Source organism: Natator depressus, chromosome 4 (genome assembly GCF_965152275.1).
Source record: "Natator depressus isolate rNatDep1 chromosome 4, rNatDep2.hap1, whole genome shotgun sequence".
NCBI lineage: Eukaryota > Metazoa > Chordata > Testudines > Cheloniidae > Natator > Natator depressus.
In genome coordinates, this window is record NC_134237.1 from 52,890,907 (window position 1) to 52,911,702 (window position 20,796).

At 39.5% G+C, this 20,796-nt stretch overlaps 1 protein-coding gene across 6 annotated transcripts in view; it reads right to left on the bottom strand.

Moving 5' to 3' along the window:
• Window positions 1-20,796, bottom strand: part of INPP4B (inositol polyphosphate-4-phosphatase type II B) — a 476,198-nt gene that overhangs the window by 108,562 nt on the left and 346,840 nt on the right. For all 6 annotated transcript variants that reach the window (XM_074950913.1, XM_074950912.1, XM_074950910.1 and 3 more), the window contains 2 exons: window positions 16,750-16,858; window positions 3,393-3,570 (listed from right to left, as the gene is read on the bottom strand). In XM_074950913.1, the coding sequence (XP_074807014.1) occupies window positions 3,393-3,570; window positions 16,750-16,858 (287 nt within the window). The remainder of the gene's footprint in view (window positions 1-3,392; window positions 3,571-16,749; window positions 16,859-20,796) is intronic.

The window sequence follows — 20,796 nt, forward strand, 5'->3', positions numbered from 1 at the left end:
AAAGAAAAGTACAGATTCATTATAAATGTTTCACCATGAAACTCTGTCAATGCACCTCAAACATGACAAGAAACATTCTCTTAGTTCTTGGTCGCAGTGCTGCCAACTGTATGGAAAGTTGCTAGGATGCAATAGTGACACTTGGGTTAGAGTATTAGCTTTTCAGTTCTGGGAACCTGAGTTCATATGCTAACTAGTGGTTTAATCCTAGTCCTTAAAGTCCATACACACAACTAACCCACCACCTAATCTATCTTTTATGAAGTTTCTAAAATATCTTGGGTGTGACCCAAGAACCCCATAGTGCCAACAGGAATGGAGGTCAAGCAATATCTTGACTGTGGTACGTACATTGTGGTTCATCAAAGAATGTCATATGAGGTCTTAATGGAAAACCAGGGGTCACAATGGTCATCAATATCTTTGTGAAAGGTATGTATAGGTATTATGTAAGCAGTCATGTATATATACTGACATTATTTTTTTAAAGTCTGTATCAAGATATTAGTCACTAGCAGAGGTGAGGAACGGGTTTTCTTCCAGACAGGAGATAAGAAATGTACAGCTCTCTGCTGGAATGTAAATTAAGCATTGTATGCACAGTGGATGCCCATTTACATATGAAGTCAGATGTTAAAGATGTGACATCAACAAGAAAGCAGAACACACACACACACACACACACACACACACACACACACACACACACAAAAAACAAGCCACAGGTGGTTATCCTGTCCCTGAGGACAGACCGTGAACTTTGGAGATATATGTAGGCAGGGAAACAGACACCTCTTCATCCTGCACCTACAAAATAAATGGACAGCCCGCTTACATTCATCAGAAGGGGATCTCAGCCAACCTTGGCTGAAAATGCTCTAAAAGACTTTGGGTGAGATAAAGCTTCTTTAGACAGGAGGTTAACCTGTTAGCTAAATTTAGTCTCTAGAAAGTGTGTTATAATTTTGTTTTATATGTAACCATTTGTTTCTAATATCCTTACTCATGATTGCTTGAATCTTTAATAACAACTTATTGTTTTCATTATAAACATACCTCAGTGTTGTGATATTAAACCAAAGTGCTGATCCTGAACTGAATCTCACAAGCTGGTGTGTTTTGTTCCTTTCAGAACAGCAGGCCTACTAGTTCTATGAGGAGCCAGTGTCAGTGGCTGAATAACCAAGAGAAATGCTTCAAAGGGACTGAGGGACTGGGGTGCACCTACTGTTAAACTGCAAAGCAAAGTATGTGCTGGCACACCCCAGAGCAAAGGGCTTGAGTGACTGACAGGCTGGTGGTATTCAGGAGCTGCCACCCAGCCAAACACAATCAAGATTCCCTCATACTAGAGGTTGCAGTTACAAGGTGACCCTCAGTCCTGGATACCCAGAGAACCATCACACTGGGTTGTCTTTTCTGAAGGGATTTTCTTCCCAGCTCCTAAAATAGGGTGCCCTCCCAGTGCAACATTATTTATACAACTGTCCTCGGCTTCATTTCCCAGGGCTTCTACTTCCTCCCCACTCAATAAGGCAAAGAATTACAGGAGGTAGGAGGAAGAAGAGAGAACCTGGTTAGGACTGAAACTGTAGTTCCTAAGTAGTAAGGTGCTGAAATCTGCATCACAAAGTTCTTTTTATATTTTATCCCAGTACAACTTTCCTCCCCCTTCTTTGAATACTCCCATATCACAGCAGCTCTGCTCTTGCCAGGGGATCTTGACATGGCTCCCTCCAGAGTCCCATCAATATTATTGCTGAATAGTCATCAGTAATTGCTACTGAGCAAAATGAGGTTCCTCCCTTTTTTCAGGCCAAATTCTGCTTTCAGTTACATCACTCAAATCCACCAGAACTGTATTGTTCTCAGTGGAGTTACTGTGGATTTGCACAACTGTAACTGACAGCAACATTCGACTCCCCTTCTTCACCGAATGTGTACTTCCTATGCACTGCTTCCTTGTTGACTTCGCATCTCTTTGTTAACATCTGACTTCATAGGTAAATGGGCATGCATTGTGCTTACAATGCCTTCTTCACAGAATGAGATTGAGATCAATATTCAAATTTGAATCTCCCACATTGAAAGATGTATTGTTAGTGTATTCCTGCTCAACAGATCATAATGTTGCTCCAATAGTTGGAGACAACGTGAAACGATTACTGGTAGTGCCGTAAAGTCAGAGAGAGATCACATTACAGAGGGTATAGTTTACAAGGCAGTGGTCACAGTAATAATACTGGCAGAGGGCAGAGCTTCTCCCCAGCTTCTAAAGACTTGCCACCATGCCCAGTCTCCTTTAAGAAGGTTTATTCTCTTAAAACAGGCAACTGAAAATACAGAAAAACAGTCTTTGAACTCACTCCTTTTCTCTCAGGCTTCAGGGCCACCCCACCCAGGATCCTGTGCAGTTTCTTTGCTCTAGCCAACTCTGTGCCCTTCTTGGAGCAGTAGCGCCAGGACTGCATTCCTCAACACCTGGCCTGTTGCTCCAGGGACCCACCAAAGGAGTTAGCTCCACTCCACCATGACTTCCCAATACTCCTTTCCACCTCCCATTTCCTGTCCACTGCACGCCCCTGTGTAGCACCGCCCTCTTTAATGGGCTGGATTTAGCTGACCTACTTTGACATAGAGGAGCTAGGCCTACTTCTACGCACAGGGACCAGTCACCCTGTGACAAATACTTAGTATTTGCATAGCATGTTATATTTTCAAAGTACTCTACAGACATGAATTAACTAACCCTACAATGACCCCACGCAGTTGCTGAGTAACTATTATCCCTATTTTTGAGTTAGGGAAACTAACGCAGGAAAGTGAAGTGACATGCTCAAAGCCACGAAGTTAGTCAGTGTAAAAGCAGGATTAGACTCTAAGATCTCTTGACTTCCATTCCTGTTCTCATTCCTCCAGACCACACTGCCTTCCATGGTCATCGTCATGCTATTGGTCCAGAACTGACTCACAAGAATGGCCTCCACTATAAGTGGTAGGTTCAGTAAGTAGTCAGAAGTTTCATGGAATGGGAACAAATAATAGCTTATCATCCCTCAAAATTCAAGACACTTTATCTTTGGTAAATTCCCCGTGTATGGCCACTAGAGGAAAGTAAAGACGTGAAATAAAAATTATACTTTCAAATAAAACCAACTCTTGCTCTATAAACTGCATTATTTCCAACATGGAAAGCCTAAAGAAATGCTCAATAATAATGCAAATGGAAATATGACTAGTGTATTCTTTTCCTATGGCAACATTTTGAAGCCGATTTTTACACAGCATATTTAACATTTCCTGATGCTCTGAAAGTCAATTTATGCAGAAAAAGACAGCAGCTAGGCATTTGCTTATTCCATTTTCCATTGCAGTAAAGATTTGTATCTTACTTTTTCTGAAAGCATCTTTAAGGAATTCTTCAAGCTGTCTGGAGAATGCTGGCTTGCAGAATTAAGCAGCAGGTCTGCATGGCTTGATACGAGGGGCTGTAGATGATTGATGTTGCTGAGAACTTCTTTTGCCTTGGCTGTGTTTTCAGGTGAATAGTAAATACACTGGTATCCAGTACTGTAATAACAAATGTGGAGACAGTTATAGGATGTCATAAATCGTTTCCACTGTAAATAGCCAGACGTTTAACTGTGCACAAGATACAAGTTCTCTCTATTTCTATCACAAGAATGGTAGGTATTTTAAGCTTTACTATACATCTTTATTGACACTATTTAAATCTGTCTTCCTGATAGGCTAAAAAGCAGTCCCTGCAGGAACAAGGACAGGAGACTATTCATCGATGAACCTCCAGATAGTGTTATTTAAACTAATTATTCCCATGGTGCTCTGAAGGATGATTATGCCAAGCAAGGGGTGGGGGAAAAAGAAAATCCTGGAATTTTTATTTTTTAATTGTGGAGAAAAAAAGGTTTATATTACCATTAATGGCATGTTCAGAGATCCACACAATAAGAACAAGCATTAGGTTCCCTAGATTTTCATCTTAATTCCTCTAGTAGGTTATTACCTATCTGGTGAAGTTCTCCAAAATGTGTCATTAACGCTTAATTGATCAAGGGCTCATAATAGGTTTTGAGCAGCAGCAGAGATCTGCCCACAAAATGATAAGGACAGGAGTTCTTTCCAATGAAAAGGGTCACATGTCTAATTTCACTAGACAAGTGAAGGCATAGAACCAGGGGAGAAAAGACTAAGGAAAAGGGAGGAAATTAATTGTTGCTAAAACACTCAAATGCCCCACCACAAACTCATTGATTTCCTTTTTCATTGTTTACAGACTAGGCGTATTGATGCCTTGAGTCTCCTGCTGAAATTGTATTCCATTTCCTTTCCTAACCAAGCACCATCCTCTTTCATTTCTTTATTGCCTCTTTCAGTCCTTCCAGATTTTCATGTCTTTATCATTTTAGCAATGTACATGTCTATTAGTTCTCTCCCCTACTTCTCCTTTGGTCTGTTGCCTCTTTCCCCTCACCCTCTTGTACAAGATCCTTCCTTTGCCACTCAGAATTGTGCTTGAAAGTAAAGCTACCCAAAATCTTTGGTAAGTTTCACACTGCAGCCTAACTTAACAAAAAGGGACAGAACGCAGCAGCTGGGTTCTCTACACTCTGCTCTGCTCCTTTGGGCTCTGTAGCAGAGTTCATTTCACTTTGCTATCCACTCAGCAGAGAGCACACTAGGCAGGTGTGGCAAGAGCTAGAGAGTTTCAGGATGACAAGGACGGGGGAAGGCTTTGATGCAGGGTGGTTCTAGTAGACTGTAGCTGAACTGTACAGCAAGGTGAGAACGGTAAATATGTGAATAATTATCCACAAACAGATGATATTTGAATTCGCACAATATTTAACCCTCCTTCATGTAACTGGAACTACCAGTTTCCCAAGTGTGCAGGCTCCTGGTATGTTACTGATAACAAAACAGTGTGTACTCTATCTCCCTGGCTGCCACTGTTCATCCTTCTTCTGTATCTTCTCCTGTCTCTCTCTCTCTCTACATAGCCTTTATTTCTTCCTTCATTTCACTGAACAGGATTTGAACCGTGATCCTCCTGTTTGTTTTTCTGACTCTTATTGCTTTCTCTCATTTCAATTTTCTCTCAGTCCTCTCTTTTTATTACTTTCCCTGTTAGTGCAACTTCCACTGCCTCTATTTCTTGCTGGTTTTCTCTCACTGTAGCCCTGATACAGCAAAGCACTTAAGCACATGTTTATGTCCCATTTAAATCATCCAGATTTAAGTATGCGTAAGTACTTTGCTGAATTGCAACTTGAAATACTGCTGTAATCTGTTCTTCATTTTCTATCTTCCACTGCTGCTTCCCCTCTCAGGCTGTCTTCAGTGCAGAGTTAGCCAGGATGATTAGCACCTGGGTTAGCCTAGCCCAACCGTGAACAGCCACTCCACTGAGCCATACCCAAATTACTGTGTCCTTACTGGTGTTGCACTCAACCATGTGTGTGACTCACTAGGACTTTTGGAGGCACATCCCATGATTCTTTGTGCAGCACTAAGCTGAGCTATTCTATGATTCTCTCTTACTTAATTGTGGGAAAACTGGTCTGTCCTTTTGGGCAAACAGAGGGAATTTTGGGAAGGCACTGGAGGTCGATCAGCTCTTATGTGGTTTGATTTGCCATACTTTGAAAGAAACCAAACAGCCAAAAATCTTTAGGCTTTCAGAATTTTAAGGTTAACTCTCAGTGACCATAAGAAGCTTTTGGTAAAATTTCAAAGAAATTCAGCAGTTAGTTTTCAGATTCAAAACAATTAAAATTACTCCTTTTGGAGATTTTTGAAGTTTCTAATTTTGTCTCCATATCTGATGAAAAGCCTTCTGTACTTCAAGATTCACCAGAGAAGTCATTTCCATAATTACCTTGTGCCCAGGATATTTTTCAGAATTCAATTTTCATATACAAATTTCACAAATAGTATTACAGAAAAACTATGCATGAGGCCCTGTCAATAAAGCTGCCAAAGAAACTTTTAAATGACAGGCACTTCAGTACAAAAGCTGAATGCAGGATGTTACAACTGAGACTAAACTTGTGCACCGGGGAAAGGAAATGTTGTGCATGTGAAATCAGATGCAATGTAAAAATATACCCTTGACATGTAAAGTATATAATTAGTGATGTATATGTTGAAAGAGAGTATAATTATGTCTTCTGGGTTAGAGTAAAACTGTTTATTGGAATGTATAACATAACTTTCACATAATAGTATTGCTGATAATCAATTATATGCAGATTACCTTACGTGAACATTTCAATTTTTAGATTTTTTTTAATGGCAATGCAGTTGTGGCACAATTTGAATAAAGGTTATATTAATTATTTCAGCACTCTTAACTCTAAGTTAACACAGCTTGTTTGGCAAGAAGTACTGGAATATGCTAAATGTCTAGTTCTTAATGGCACTCCATGTAACTCCAACTCTACTCCTGCTGTTAATTGACTAATTTTTGTAATTGAGTTAAATTGCCACCATCTGCAAGGGGGTTAAAATCTTTTAATAATGAACATTTGACCCAGTGTTTCCCACAGTAATAATTGCTGATGTTAAAATGCAGAATTGATAAGCTGTATATTGCATGAAAAACATCCCTCACAAAATAAACGTGAACAAATACATATATGCATATATCACTCTGCCTACCTAGCCAGTGGATTATTGTTTAAACATCACTTATAGTTTCATGGATACAATTTCTAAAATGAAAAGTTATGAGGAAAATTAAATTGATAAAAGTATGGCAAACTTATTGCATCTAGGAAATAAATCTGAATCTTCAAAAACCAACTAGATAAATTCATGGAGGATAGGTCCCTCAATGGCTATTAGCCAGGAGGGGGCAAGGAGAGTGTCCCTAGCCTATGTTTGCCAGAGGCTGGGAATGAGTGACAGGGAATGGATCACTTGATGATTACCTGTTCTTTCCCTCTGGGGCACCTGGCATTGGCCACTGTCGGACTACAGGATACTGGGTTAGATGGTCAGACCCAGTATGGCCATTCTTGTGTTCTTAATCCACTCACCTGGGATTTTCAATCAGACTTTTGGGAGTTGTGTACGCCACTGAATTTCACAGGGAGCTGTGCAACTAAGTTCCTTAGGCCATTTTTAAAAACCCCAGTCCAGAATACTAAATCAAACTGAAGAAGAGCTCTCTGTAATCTCAAAAGCGTGTCTCTCTCACCAACCGAAGTTGGTCCAACTAAAGATACTACCTCCCTCACCTTCTCTCTCTAATATCCTGGGACCAACACAGCTATACCACTTCATAAATTAAAAAAAGGAAAATTCTATGTTATAGCTAATCTATCTGTATTTATGAAGTCATCATCATCATAGGCCATGATCCTCAGATACAGCCAAGGCCAGATTTTGTGGCTTGGAGATGGTAGGGTGCATAGCTTGCCTTTGTGTACCCTTCCATCCCAGTCCCCATCATCACTCAGGCCAGCTTGCTGGCTGTTCTAAGTGTCCTCAGCTGTCAATGGGCCTAAGATGCTTGTGGCAGCCAATCATCAGCTAAGTGTAGGACCATTCTGGGTATACTCCCTTTCCCCAGCATTATGTAGCCGCCTCAGTTGGGCTGCAGGGATAGTGGCACAGGAACTGCTTTGGTGGCTCTACATGACCATGGTTCTGCCTGTTGGGGAGATCCTCTCTCGTCCAGGTAATTCCACTTTAGGATTGCTGTGTGTTGGCTGAATGGTGCAAAATGCCCTAACACAGCGGAGAATCTGGTCCATAGTAACTAAGCACAGTTCTCAGGAGAAAAATATTGTGCTTCTATCTCAACCCAAAGCAGAGAGCTAAAGTGTGCCATTTTGGTAAAGTCCTTTATTGGAAAAGTGTGGAACTGCACTACTTTTAGGGGAAGTGTGCATGCTACACCTGTGTTTATAATGAATCAGTGTTCTCACCTCTCCCTGCCCGCTCTTTGTGCTGGCGCAGAAGAGAGGAAAGAGCCATAGCTTCACCTCCTCCATGCCACTCTCCTATCCCTTTGAGGGAATATGAACCGATAGGTCTGCCAAAGGCAGCAGTCCCTGTGCTCTCCCAAGCATAGAGGCTTTAACCATTCGTGGATCTTGTGTGGGAGTGTTATCCCTTGTTTGATACACACACCTGTAGAAGTGCCTGTGACAATCTGGCCCATAGAATCTAGTAAACATAAAAATATTTTGATAAGATTTTTACATACCAAATTAATGATTTGGCAAGCTGCTGAGGTTTTCTGGTAAAATTTCCAGCGAATCTGATGCACTAATTTTATAGTCACTGCAAAAATGTTCATCTCTCTGACTCAAGCACATAAACAAAGAGAGGGAAAGTGAACAAAGAGTAATGTCTCCCTGAAAAGTGCTATGTGTGACAGGTTGTGATTTCCCTTTGAAAATAAAGGCTACAATTAGATCAAACACAAGTCATTATTATTTCAACATGACTGGGGGTTTCTGTGAAACATTACCATTTCAGACTCCTTAGAGAGTGGAAATGGGTTGAAGGTTATGAGACACAGGTAATAGGAACCCTGAAGATTTTTGTTTTAATTACCCTGGTAATGAGTACATTATTGAAGAAACTCACCTCGATCAAAGATATGGACCCTGTTTAATAAAAAGGGGTCTGTTTAGATAATTTAAACCCATATCAAATAATTATAGCTCTTTTAAAAATCAGTTCAATGCTTTTTCAGCTTCAAGTTTATTTTAGTGAAGACTAGAAATATTTCAAGGTCCTTCTTAAAAGCTGTCAGAAAAAAACCCCTCCAAACAAATCAGAGAACCTAATGTAGCTTCTGGGGCACCTCCATTTTCCTTGATGGTTAGTAGTGGAGCATTAAAGGTCTTATAATTACAAGCCTATGTGTTTTGGCTGAAGCACACAGCACCAAATTAGCTTTTAAATAAGAAGAAAAAAAGTCCTTGGTGTATCTTGAAAATGATTTATGAACATTTAAAGCACTGAAGCATTACATCAATATAATGTATAGCACATCTAACTTCATGTTCCTGAACAATTTGATTCTAAAAATAATAGTTTACTCTGCCACCTAGCCTGGTGGAAAGACAGGTCTTTCCATTTACTGGAAGAGGAAGCAGCATGTATTAGCAGAAAAACAGAAGATTGAGCCGAACAATTGATTTTCTTTCTCCTTCTGCTAGATACTACAGTTGCTTAAAAAAACAAACCCTGCACATAAAACATTTAAAATAAATAAATATACTATCTAGAGATTATTAATACAGCACGGCTGCCCACCCTATAGAAAGTAAAACGATCCCTCCCCGAGTCAAGAATCATATGAAACTTCTGTATGTTTTACTTTTTAAGGTCTTGGAGACATCACAGCAAAACACTTCTATCATTAATACAGAAGATTTTGGAGTTGGTGCTTATTTGTCCATCTGGATTAAAAATTACTTCATAACAATTTTTCTAACTGGTGCTGAGATATTTACCATCTGTGCTGATCAGAGGTCATTCGGTTATGAGGGTTCGAGTGGATGTAAATCATATGTCTGATGTTTCTAGTGATAGGAGCTTTTTAAATGCCACTCAGTTTCAGGTAAAGGGATTTATAGATTGTTGAAATGCCAGCTTGAGCCAGTTAGAAGCTGACTAACTTGTCTTGGCATCAAATACCCACAAAAATCTTGCTTTCTCCTTACAAGATGAATTTTTGTTTTTTATTGTGTAAGGTCTTTATTTAGAAAATTCATTGTTTTAAGTATCTGGATGTACTGATCATTTGGTTATAATGATCACATAAGAGCTACAAAAATATATATATAACAGGACTCCACAGTACCTCTGATTCCCTCCTCATGGTGAAAATGAATTCCATGTGTTTCCAAGTTCCTTTAATCAGTCTCCCAAATGATATAGAACTATATATTTTTTTGCCTTGATAAACTGTCTTGCAATGAATTTTATATTCCATTTGATTTGACAATTAAAAATGCAATTATGCCTCACAGACTGTAGTAGATGGAGCATAACCTTGATATCAGTTAACTCTACTTCTTGCCATTTCTACTGCAGGGGTGGATTTGAATCAAAGTCAAGACACCCAGTTGAAGTTTTGCATAATTGTTAGTACGCTGATATTGTTGGATATTTCAGGACGCTGTATTAATAATCAAATAGGGGTCAAAAACATACTAGGCACTCGTGTTGTATGCAGTGACAGTGTTGCCTAGAAGGTGACAGGGACCCTTCCCAGGGTGGCTTGGGAGGTAATCTTTTCCACGCCTCTTTCAGTCTTCAGCACAGTTAGCCTAGAGGAAACAGTTGCTATATCTGCATTTTTATCTGTTCACTTTCCATTCTGCCTGATATCGCCAGGTGTCACTTTTTCCCTCAACCAAGGCTTCAAAAAGGTGCCCCCTTTGTAAAACAGAAAATTTTAAGCTGCCCGTGGAAATGCTAAGTGTCATCACAGCATCTTCATGCAGTAAATAAACATGCAGACAAAATAAAGTCGTCTTCGTGACAGTAAAAGAATTTTATTCCTAGTAAGAATCAAAGGTTCTTTTAAATGTTTCCCTTTGCTTTCAAATGTTGCCTATCTAAAGTGTTTTTTTGCCTTGAATATTAAGATATGGGAGATTATTTTAGGACCATTTCATCGCTTCCCAGGGAAAACCCTGCAGGGGACCAAAGAAGGAGAAGGACAAAAATCAGTGAATTTCCCCTGGCAGAGTTTTCCCTGTACTATTTCTTCAAGTAGGTGCAGCTGGGGAGCTGCGGATTTTGGAGGCTTTGCCCCTTCCCAGTTGGGGACCCATGGGCAAAGGGCCTCTTTCATGTGGGGGAAGGAATTGTCCTTTCAGGGTTGGCTGCTGGTTCACTGCACCTTCATCCCATCTAGCACCTGGGATCTACCGGAAGCCATATTGACAGTCTCTGTTACCTTGCAGCAGCTCACTAGCAAAAGGCAGTCAAAGCTCAAATCTGTATCACAGAGATATCTTGGCACATATCAAGGAACTGGCGCCACGGAGAGCAGCACATTCCCTGCTCCATCCTCTAAAGTCTACAGAAGCCCTGAGCCTACAGAGAGAACTGTGGGATCTGGCCCTTTGCAGTAAGAGAGTATGAAAGTAAGAGGTGGCTGCCAGTCCCCTTGCCATTCTCAGTCTTTTGACACACACCTTACTATCAATTTCCAACTCCAAATACAAGCATGGAAGTTGCAGGAGGAGGCTCTCTTGAAAGGGCCAGGCACAATTACAGTCCTTGTGCTCTCTTGAGTACAGGCACTGCTCCCTCCCATCACCCAACCCAGGGGCACAAGACATCCCACAGAGGGTCCAGAGAGTGGAGAATGTGGGTCCATGGCTCCACTGACTCCTACTTCCCTACTACACCAGCCAAGCATGGAGTGGGAAGCACAGTGCCCCTTTCTAAGGGATGGTGCAGTATGTACACACACTCTGGGAGCTCCAAGAGGGATCATGCATCTTCTTTACAGGGCACTTTTCCCTGAATCCTGAACAAACAGGATGTAAACCCTAGGTGCTAACCACTTATGGTCACTGATGATGTTATAAGGTTTTGCCACAAAAATGAGGCTGTTAGCCCCGCTATCCCACCCACTTCCAATTTGAGTAATTACTTTCTGCCTCCCTAAATTCACTCCACAATTTCAGGTGGATATATTGTTAATTTCCTGTCCTATATATTTGTGCAGTGCTATTGTGCATTTTTTAAAAGCTGCCGCATTCCCCCACAACGCTGGATAGAGTGCATCTAATTGATGGGTGATGAGGATCTTATAATTTGTATGCTCAGCCAACTTTTTTGAAGGGTTTTAGGATCCATTTGGATGAAGGGTGTCATATTAATGTACATAGGAGTTATGGGGAGAGAAAAATAAATGAGAAAAACCCATTTCTGGGCTTCATCAATTCCATCCCAGATGGACTGAGGAGAAAATACAAAATATTTTCCCTGTGATTTTGCCCTTCAGCCACTTTGATCCGCTGAGAATAACTACTTCATGTCACCCTGCTCAGAACTGCATAGTGGGGTGCCAGTGAAGGGAAGGAGCAGGAGCGTTGCTGACCAGGGCCCTAGAGAGAGGAGAGAAGATGAATCACTGCTGCAGCTCCCTTCCCTCAGGCCTGCAAGGGGAAAAAGCAGACTTTCCTGCCTAAGATCCCTGCAGGCAATTATTTTTTTGGAGCTTGTACTAGGGTAAAGGCACAATGAAAGAGGGGAAAGAGTGGAGGAAATGAGAAGTGTTTGTGAGGCTTAATAAGTGTTTGGAAAGAACAGATAGAAAAAGAAGAAGAAAGCATGGGAGTAGAGAAGAGAGACCAAAAAGGGGAATTGCTTTGAGATGCTTCTCAATGAAAGGTTTCAGAGTAGCAGCTGTGTAAGCCATCAGAAACAGTATCTCCGATAATGTCATGGCAAACCTGGTGGCTGACCTTTGTGACTTTGTCCTCACCCACAACTATTTCACATTTGGGGACAATATATACCTTCAAATCAGCAGCACTGCTACGGGTACCCGCATGGCCCCACAGTATGCCAACATTTTTATGGCTGACTTAGAACAACGCTTCCTAAGCTCTCGTCCCTAACATCCCTACTCTATTTGCGCTACATTGATGACATCTTCATCATCTGGATGCATGGAAAAGAAGCCCTTGAGAAATTTCACCATGATTTCAACAATTTCCATCCCACCACCAAACTCAGCCTAGACCAATCCACACAAGTGGTCGATTTCCTGGACACTACTGTGCTAATAAGCGATGGTCACATAACCACCACCCTATACCGGAAACCTACTGACCGCTATACTTACCTACATGCCTCCAGCTTCCATCCAGGACACACCACACGATCCATTGTCTACAGCCAAGCTCTAAGATACAACCGCATTCACTTCAATCCCTCAGACAGAGACAAACACCTACAAGATCTCTATCAAGCACTCTTAAAATGACAATACCCACCTGCTGAAGTGAAAAAACAGATTGACAGAGCCAGAAGAGTATCCAGAAGTCACCTACTACAGGACAGGCCCAACAAAGAAAATAACAGAACGCCACTAGCTGTCATCTTCAGCCCCCAACTAAAACTTCTCCAGCGCATCATCAAAGATTTACAATCTATCCTGAAAAATGATCCCTCACTCTCACAGATCTTGGGAGACAGATCAGTCCTCACTTACAGACAGCCCCCCCAACCTGAAGCAAATACTCTCCAGCAACCACACACTGCATAACAAAAATACTAACCCAGGAACCTATCCTTGCAACAAAGCCCGATGCCAACTCTGTCCACATATTTATTCAAATGACACCCTCATAGGACCTAATCACATTAGCCACACCATCAGGAGCTCATTCACCTGCACATCTACCAATGTGATATATGCCATCATGTGCCAGCGATGTCCCTCTGCCATGTACATTGGCCAAACCGGACTCTACACAAAAGAATAAATGGACACAAATCTGACATCAGGAATCATAACATTCAAAAACCAGTAGGAGAAACCTTCAACCTCTCTGGTCACTCAGTAACAGACTTAAAGGTGGCAATTTTGCAACAGAAAAGCTTCAAAAACAGACTCCAACGAGAAACTGCTGAGCTTGAATTAATATGCAAACTAGATACCATTAACTTGGGTTTCAATAGAGACTGGGAGTGGCTGGGTCATTACACATATTGAATCTATCTCTCCATGTTAAGTATCCTCACACCTTCTTGTCAACTGTCTAAATGGGCCATCTTGATTATCACTACAAAAGTTTTTTTCTCCTGCTGATAATAGCTCATCTTAATTAATTAGCCTCTTACTCCACTTTTCATGTTCTCTGTATGTGTGTGTATATATATATATATATATCTCTCTCTCTCTTCTTACTATATGTTCCATTCTATGCATCCAATGAAGTGAGCTGTAGCCCACGAAAGCTTATGCTCAAATAAATGTGTTAGTCTCTAAGGTGCCACAAGTACTCCTGTTCTTTTCTCAATGAAAGTATCAATACAAATGCAAATAATTCTAATGGGAAGTAATTTGAATAATTAAACTCAATTTATGAAATACACTAGCAAATGCAACGTACATACATTTTAAAATATTGTTCAATCATTTACATATGTAAAAAAATTCAGTGTACTTGTTAAATAAATCAGAGCACTAAACATAACTGTCAATATCTGTCCCCACTCTCTATGGGACCCTGAAACTACTCTGAAGGTGAGCTAGTAAACTACTCCTGAAGCAAAGAGTGTCGTGTAATGGAAACTTCAATGTTGGAATAGTTTCTCATATATTTCAACTAGCTTCAAGAAGCTATATTTCAACGAGGTCAAGCATGTGTAAAATAAATGTTAAAATTTAAACTCTTTGTAAGATGTGATTCTGATAGCTAAGGGCATACTGTGCATCTCAGGAACTTCCCACCATCCTCCTTAGCTTTGAAATCAGATGCAGGCGCAACACATGCACTGGGAAAAATAGGAGGGGGCGGTAAGAGGGAGAGTGTGGCAGCCCAGAGCAAATGTACTGGGCAAAGTCACATTCCTGTCAAACCAGCCATGATTCGGAAGGCAGAATCCTACTTGGGGAGGAGATATCTTCTTTAACAATGGCCAGAAAGAAAAACATCACTTATACTTCACTGTCTTTTGCCTTCACTTCCACAAGGAAAAGCTTTCCCCGAAACATATTTATGTTAAAGGCCAAATTTTCAAAAGTGGACTTTAAAAATAGCATGCACTTTCATCTGTACATGTAATATCCACATTTGCACACTGGCATGTGAATGCACATAAGGGAAAGCAAAGGATTTGGATGGTCAAGAACTGGGCACTATTCCTGAATTTGACACACACTTTTGGTAAGACTTCGGTTAAAATTTTCAAACATGGGGGACTAAGTTAGGCAGCTAAATAACTGGCTGTTATCAAAGGTGCTCAGCACTAACCGTTCTTACTGAAATTAACATATGTAGGTAACTGTCTCTTTAGGTAACTTTAGGCTTCCAAGTTCGAAAACACTGGCCTTAATGTCTCTGTGCTTTAGTTTTTCTACCCATAAAACATGGATGAAAATACAAACAGATGTTGAAAGGGTTAATGCATTAATCTGTGTAAAGACCTTTGAGACCCTCTGATAGAAGGCAGTATAATAGTGCAAAGTATTGTTTGCACACACAAGTTTTCACACAAACACAGGTTTTGCACACTTTTGCAAGTGTTCAAAAGGCACAGATTTTGAAGGCCTTTTTTGAAGAATTGCCTTATAAAATGTCATTATATGATTATTTGTTTTGTATTTGTGAATGCAAATTTCATTTGCCCCCCAACTCTTGGGAGAGAAGGGGGTCAGCCTTCTGTATGTATAGCCATTCACCGGCAACAGAACATGAAATTACTCTCAGCACCAAGTCCACTTCATGAAAATCTCTAAAACTGAATGATATTTACATTGCATTTTCAAGCTTTCTTGTCTGTAAACAGTCCAGCGAAATTTTATCCTTAAAATTTTTATATCTATGCAACTTAAAATAGTAAAGAAATAATAGTTTTTGAAGTGTCAGATATGTTTGAGCTAGCCATTTTCTAGCACTACCCCTTGGTGCTGCTTTAGAACACTATGAACTAGCAGCTCCGTCATTCACTTGCCTTCAGAGCTAAATATATTGCATTTCATTTTGCTCCCTTAGCATCAGAGAGGTAGGTGTGAAGTTCCTGCTGACAGCTTAAAATGCACTCTGTATTGATGGACTAGAGAAAATACAAGCTGTGTGCATTGAGGGGTTAATGCAAAACCTTTTCTAAGTGACACTGAAATAAATAGTTTATCTGTATCATCTCCTGTTTTATTCTTTGTGATACTGTTAATAATAATAAACTTTGCTGAGCATTGGATTGAAGAGGTAATTTCTCTTCTACGGAGAATCATGGGGATTTAGAGTAATGAGCTTGCCAGTGGGAGTCAGTACCTTGAGTTCTAATCAAAGTGCCACTTATTGACTGTATAGGCTTGGCCTAGTCATTGGAGGCCTGAATTTCAAAAGCACAGAGAACTAACAACTAAAGTTGAATTCAGGGGGAGTTGCAATTGCTCAGAACTTCAGAAGGGCCCCAGTTCCACACAGCACATGCTTAGTCAACAAAATATTTAAGTGTAATGTTGAATGTGCATAAGTGCTTTTGCAGAACTGGGGCTATAATAAAGCTTTTTTTCCCTCCCTCTGAATCTGCTTCCCATTTTGCAGAATGGGAATAATAATATTTTCTTACCTACTTCACAGGGGACTTGTGAAGATTATTTAACATTTCGATAGTGCTCTGAAAAATGGAAAGTGCTATCTATAGACATGATACATGTAACTATTAAAAGAAACTACATTGAAATGTAGCTACAATTACTCTCCACTTAGCACAAAGCACGTTCTTAGCAACATGTTTCCAATCTTAAATATTCCTTAGGCTCCCTGGAATAGAGAAAGAAAACATTATAAGATCTTTAATGTTGAGTCCAGAGTTAAAAAATAAATCTTGCCATAAATAAAATATCCCAAACAAATTTAAAGAAATCTATTGGAGAGGGGAAGATTAATGAACTGTTTCATGAAAGATGCCTTAACTAGTCCAAACAGACTATCTGTTATGCATTTAATAAATAAGACTGTTTTATTATTTGATTTGCAGATCATCATTATTTATGGAAGTACTTACTTTCGCCTTTCTGCCTCAAATTTACTCAACAGTTTCCGAAGACCACCATTCTTAAATCCCTGAAAGTGTGCTGCAGGGGCTCCCACTGTGATGACATCATACAGAGCATCTGGAACAGGAATAGACAAGTACTGAGATTTGCACACGCATACACATGTGCAGGGCATGGCTGCACTGCTGAATCCACTCTACAGGAGATGGAGGGACTGATTCTGAAAGGCAAAGAGAGCTAATCAATCTTTCCACAAAGCCACGTGCACACCTAACCAACTTAGAATTTTACCTGATTTATTGCTACCTTAATGATATGCCACAGTGTAGAACAATATGTCCTAGCTCTGTAGTTTACTAAGGTACAATTCAAATTGGCTTTTTGTGTATTTCACTTTATAGTGTCTTAGGTCGCTTAATTTGCAGTCAAGTTGAAATCCATAGATATTATAGCCAGAAGGATCATTATAATCAACTAGTTTGACTTCTCTCAGAAGACAGGGCACAGAATTTCACCCAGTGATTCCTGCATCAAGCCCATGACTTCTAGCTGAGCTAAAGTATATCCTTTAGAAAGACATCTAATATTGATTTAAGGACTTCAAGTGACAGAGAATCCATCACATTCCTAGGTAAATTGCTCCAATGGCTAATCACCCTCACCATTTAAAATCTGCACCTTATTTCTAATTTGAATTTACTTAGCTTCAGCTTCCAGTCATTGGACTTTGGTAGGGGTATACCTTCCACTTGCTAGATTAGAGAGCCTTCTCCTATCAAAAATCTTCTCATACAGGTACTTACAGACTGTAAGCATGTCATTCACTGCCATTTAATATTTTAAAATGAAAAGTTCTATGTATTTGCTTTCTTTTAAACTCTTGTGGAGTCCACGGGGATTTCTTCTCTGTCTTATGGGAAAAGGTGAAAACTTTTAAAACAGCCCCTTTCCTTGCGTACCAGCAGTGAACTGCAGGCACAATTATCTGCTGGCACAAACTGTAAGAGACAGAAATCTGATTTCACCTTCATGTTAGAAATCTAACTGCTGTTGTTTACACATGCATTTAATAATGGCTGTAATTTTGTGCCCCCAGTTGACTATAGGTGTGAAAACTGAGGCCCTTTTGAGCCTTTTAAAAAATCTGTCCCAAAGGAATCATAAGAGGATCTTTCTCCAGCTAAGACTAGTTGTATCCATTGATGGAGCCTGACATTTAAATTGAAATGGAATCCTCTCAGTCTCGAAAGCTATCTGTTTTTAAAATATATTCAGTTTATGGCTCCAAAGCATGTCTTTTTTTTTTCTTTTTTTTTTGCATTCTGATGACAAATGTCCCTATAAGCAAGAACACTGCATAAATGGACTGTATTTTATTTGTGGAGCTGAATTTCAAAGAAGATGCATTCAAACTGATTTTATACTGATGCGTGCTTGCTCTTCAGAACTCATTTAAAGCAGAAGTGAAATAATTTCATCAGCCTCCGGTGAGCTCCAGGATTTCTAAGTAGTCCATTCATTGCAGGCCCACCATAGTTTTATCTGTAATATATAATCTTGGGTTATTAGAGTTCTACTACTACACATGACAGTAAAATCCAGATCCTCAAAGGTCTCTAGGTGCATAACTCCCACTGATTTCTATGGGAGTTAGTCACCTATATCTCTTTGAGGACCTGGAGCCAAGTTCTTATATTTCTTAGAACAATGGTGACTCAAACAGAATAGGATGAAACTGTGAGGTTAACTAGATAATGGCATCTAAATTTTTTTATAGATAACTCATGAAGTATGTAAAAGGGAAGCATTCAAAAGTCAAACCCCAGTGGTTTTGCTTTATTTTATATTGAAATCAAGTCAACACCCATGGTGGTCACTAATGAGAGCGCACAACACTTTGTTTTACCATAAACTGTTTTGTAAATTCTCACCACAGTTATTTCAGAGTAAGTTGTGATAAAGGGTGGTAAGTCATCAAATATCTCTTGTGTATACCCCAAAACTGGTGAAGCATGGGGATATTTGAAAATACATCTTAAAATTATTATTTCTGAATGTGAGGGAAGGGAATGCAAAGGAGTAGGAAATAAAGAATGTTTTATTTAAATCCCATTACTTTCATAAAGCTATTTACACTTACAAAATATCCATCCCAAGCCTCTGAAAACTTATAACATGAAAACGCTAACACCAAGTACAAATTAAGACCTTAATATCATCAAAAGAAAACTCCTCCCCAAGCAGAAATACAAAATGTTACACTCAATCACTTACTGTCAAGCCCAAACTTGGAATAAAAAGATGTTTTACAATCTGCTCGAAAGGTCAGCAAACAAGCTTTATAAGATCAGTTCCAGAGCTCAGGGCCTCCTCTCCCAAATCTAGTCCAACTACAGCAACTGCATCAGCAGTTCTCAACTGTTAGGATAATACGGAAATTCACATGTTGCTTCACAGAGTACAGTCAATACCTCGTATTACAATCAGAAGCAAACTGGAAGCCTATTTTGTATATACTTGCAATCTCAGCTGGTTGAAATTTAAAAATAAAGTTCATGAAAAAAACTGAAACTTCCAAGTTGTTTTCATTTTTCAAGGTTCTAAATAGACCCACATAGTTTATTTTTTCATGAACATTATTGAAAACACTGACTAATGTTTTTGTTTCCCCAAAACAGATGTTGGTAAACAATGCTGATAATATCTTCCATACAAATTTCAATTAAAATATAACAAATTTTGCATAACAAAAAAAAATTAGAAAAGACAACTGTTTACAAACTTTTTCAATTCCAGGGGCCGTTTTTCTACAAATCAATTAAGTGAGCAACTGCTTTTTGAAATACTGGAAACTTTCAGCTGGTTTTCTTGTAACGCTTACTGCAGTAGTGCAGCCTAGAGATCACAAAACACATCAGTGTCTACAACATCTGTTCCACATCCAAAAAGAAAGGTCCCAATCTCATTGCCAAACTTAGAAAAAAAACACTCCTGACCATTACTGCGACCAGAACATCGCTTAGGGTTGGGGGAGACACTAAAGCAGCTAGTTACTAGAATCTGTGAATGTATACAAAGACACTATAAAGAAAATGCACAGCAATTCATTAGTGCAAGCCTTGATTCTCAGGAATGTGCATATTCCTGAACTGGGATAAAGGCTAACATCTTCCTCTTCATCTCTTTCGAAGGGAAAATCTATTAAAATGGGGTGGCTCTATTTCATATGATTGATTTCCTGTGAATGCATGATACAGGTATTGGTGCCCTTTGGTGTATCCTGTTTTCCATTTCTGTATTCCCAATGCTGTTGCTGGGTTACAGCACTGATAGGAAAGTAAATAAAAGCTGTGGCAACAGATAGACACAACTCCTGCAGCATCATAATAAGAACAAAATATAGTGTTTACAAATAAATAACATTGACAAAGAATGAAATATTTTCGGGCTTCAGTGTTTGTTTGTTAAATTGGAAATTTTAACATATATGTATAGTATATTAAATGGGAGTATTCATTAAAGGTCTAAACCAAAGTCCAGTGAAATCCAGCCCTAAATCATTATAAACGAGCACACACACGTCACATGGAAAGCTACATTTTCAGACATGAGTGATTAAATTGCATCTGTAATAATTGTGTATAAATAGGCATTTGGGGTGAAATTCGCCCCATAGAGGTAATCAGAACAAGACCTATGCAGCACTAAAATCCCACAAGCACTATTTTGAGTGTTTAAGTGTGACTTTAGTAATGCACAGGTTCTCTGCACAAGAGTGAGTTTTCACCTTTTGTTGCATGAAGATTAGATAATTGTGCAAATAAGCCACTCAAATGCCCAATAAACATATGCAAACATGGAGTATTTTAGTCGCTCATATTTGAAAATTTCAGAGTAACAGCCGTGTTAGTCTGTATTCGCAAAAAGAAAAGGAGTACTTGTGGCACCTTAGAGACTAACCAATTTATTTGAGCATAAGCTTTCGTGAGCTACAGCTCACTTCATCAGATGCATCCGATGAAGTGAGCTGTAGCTCACGAAAGCTTATGCTCAAA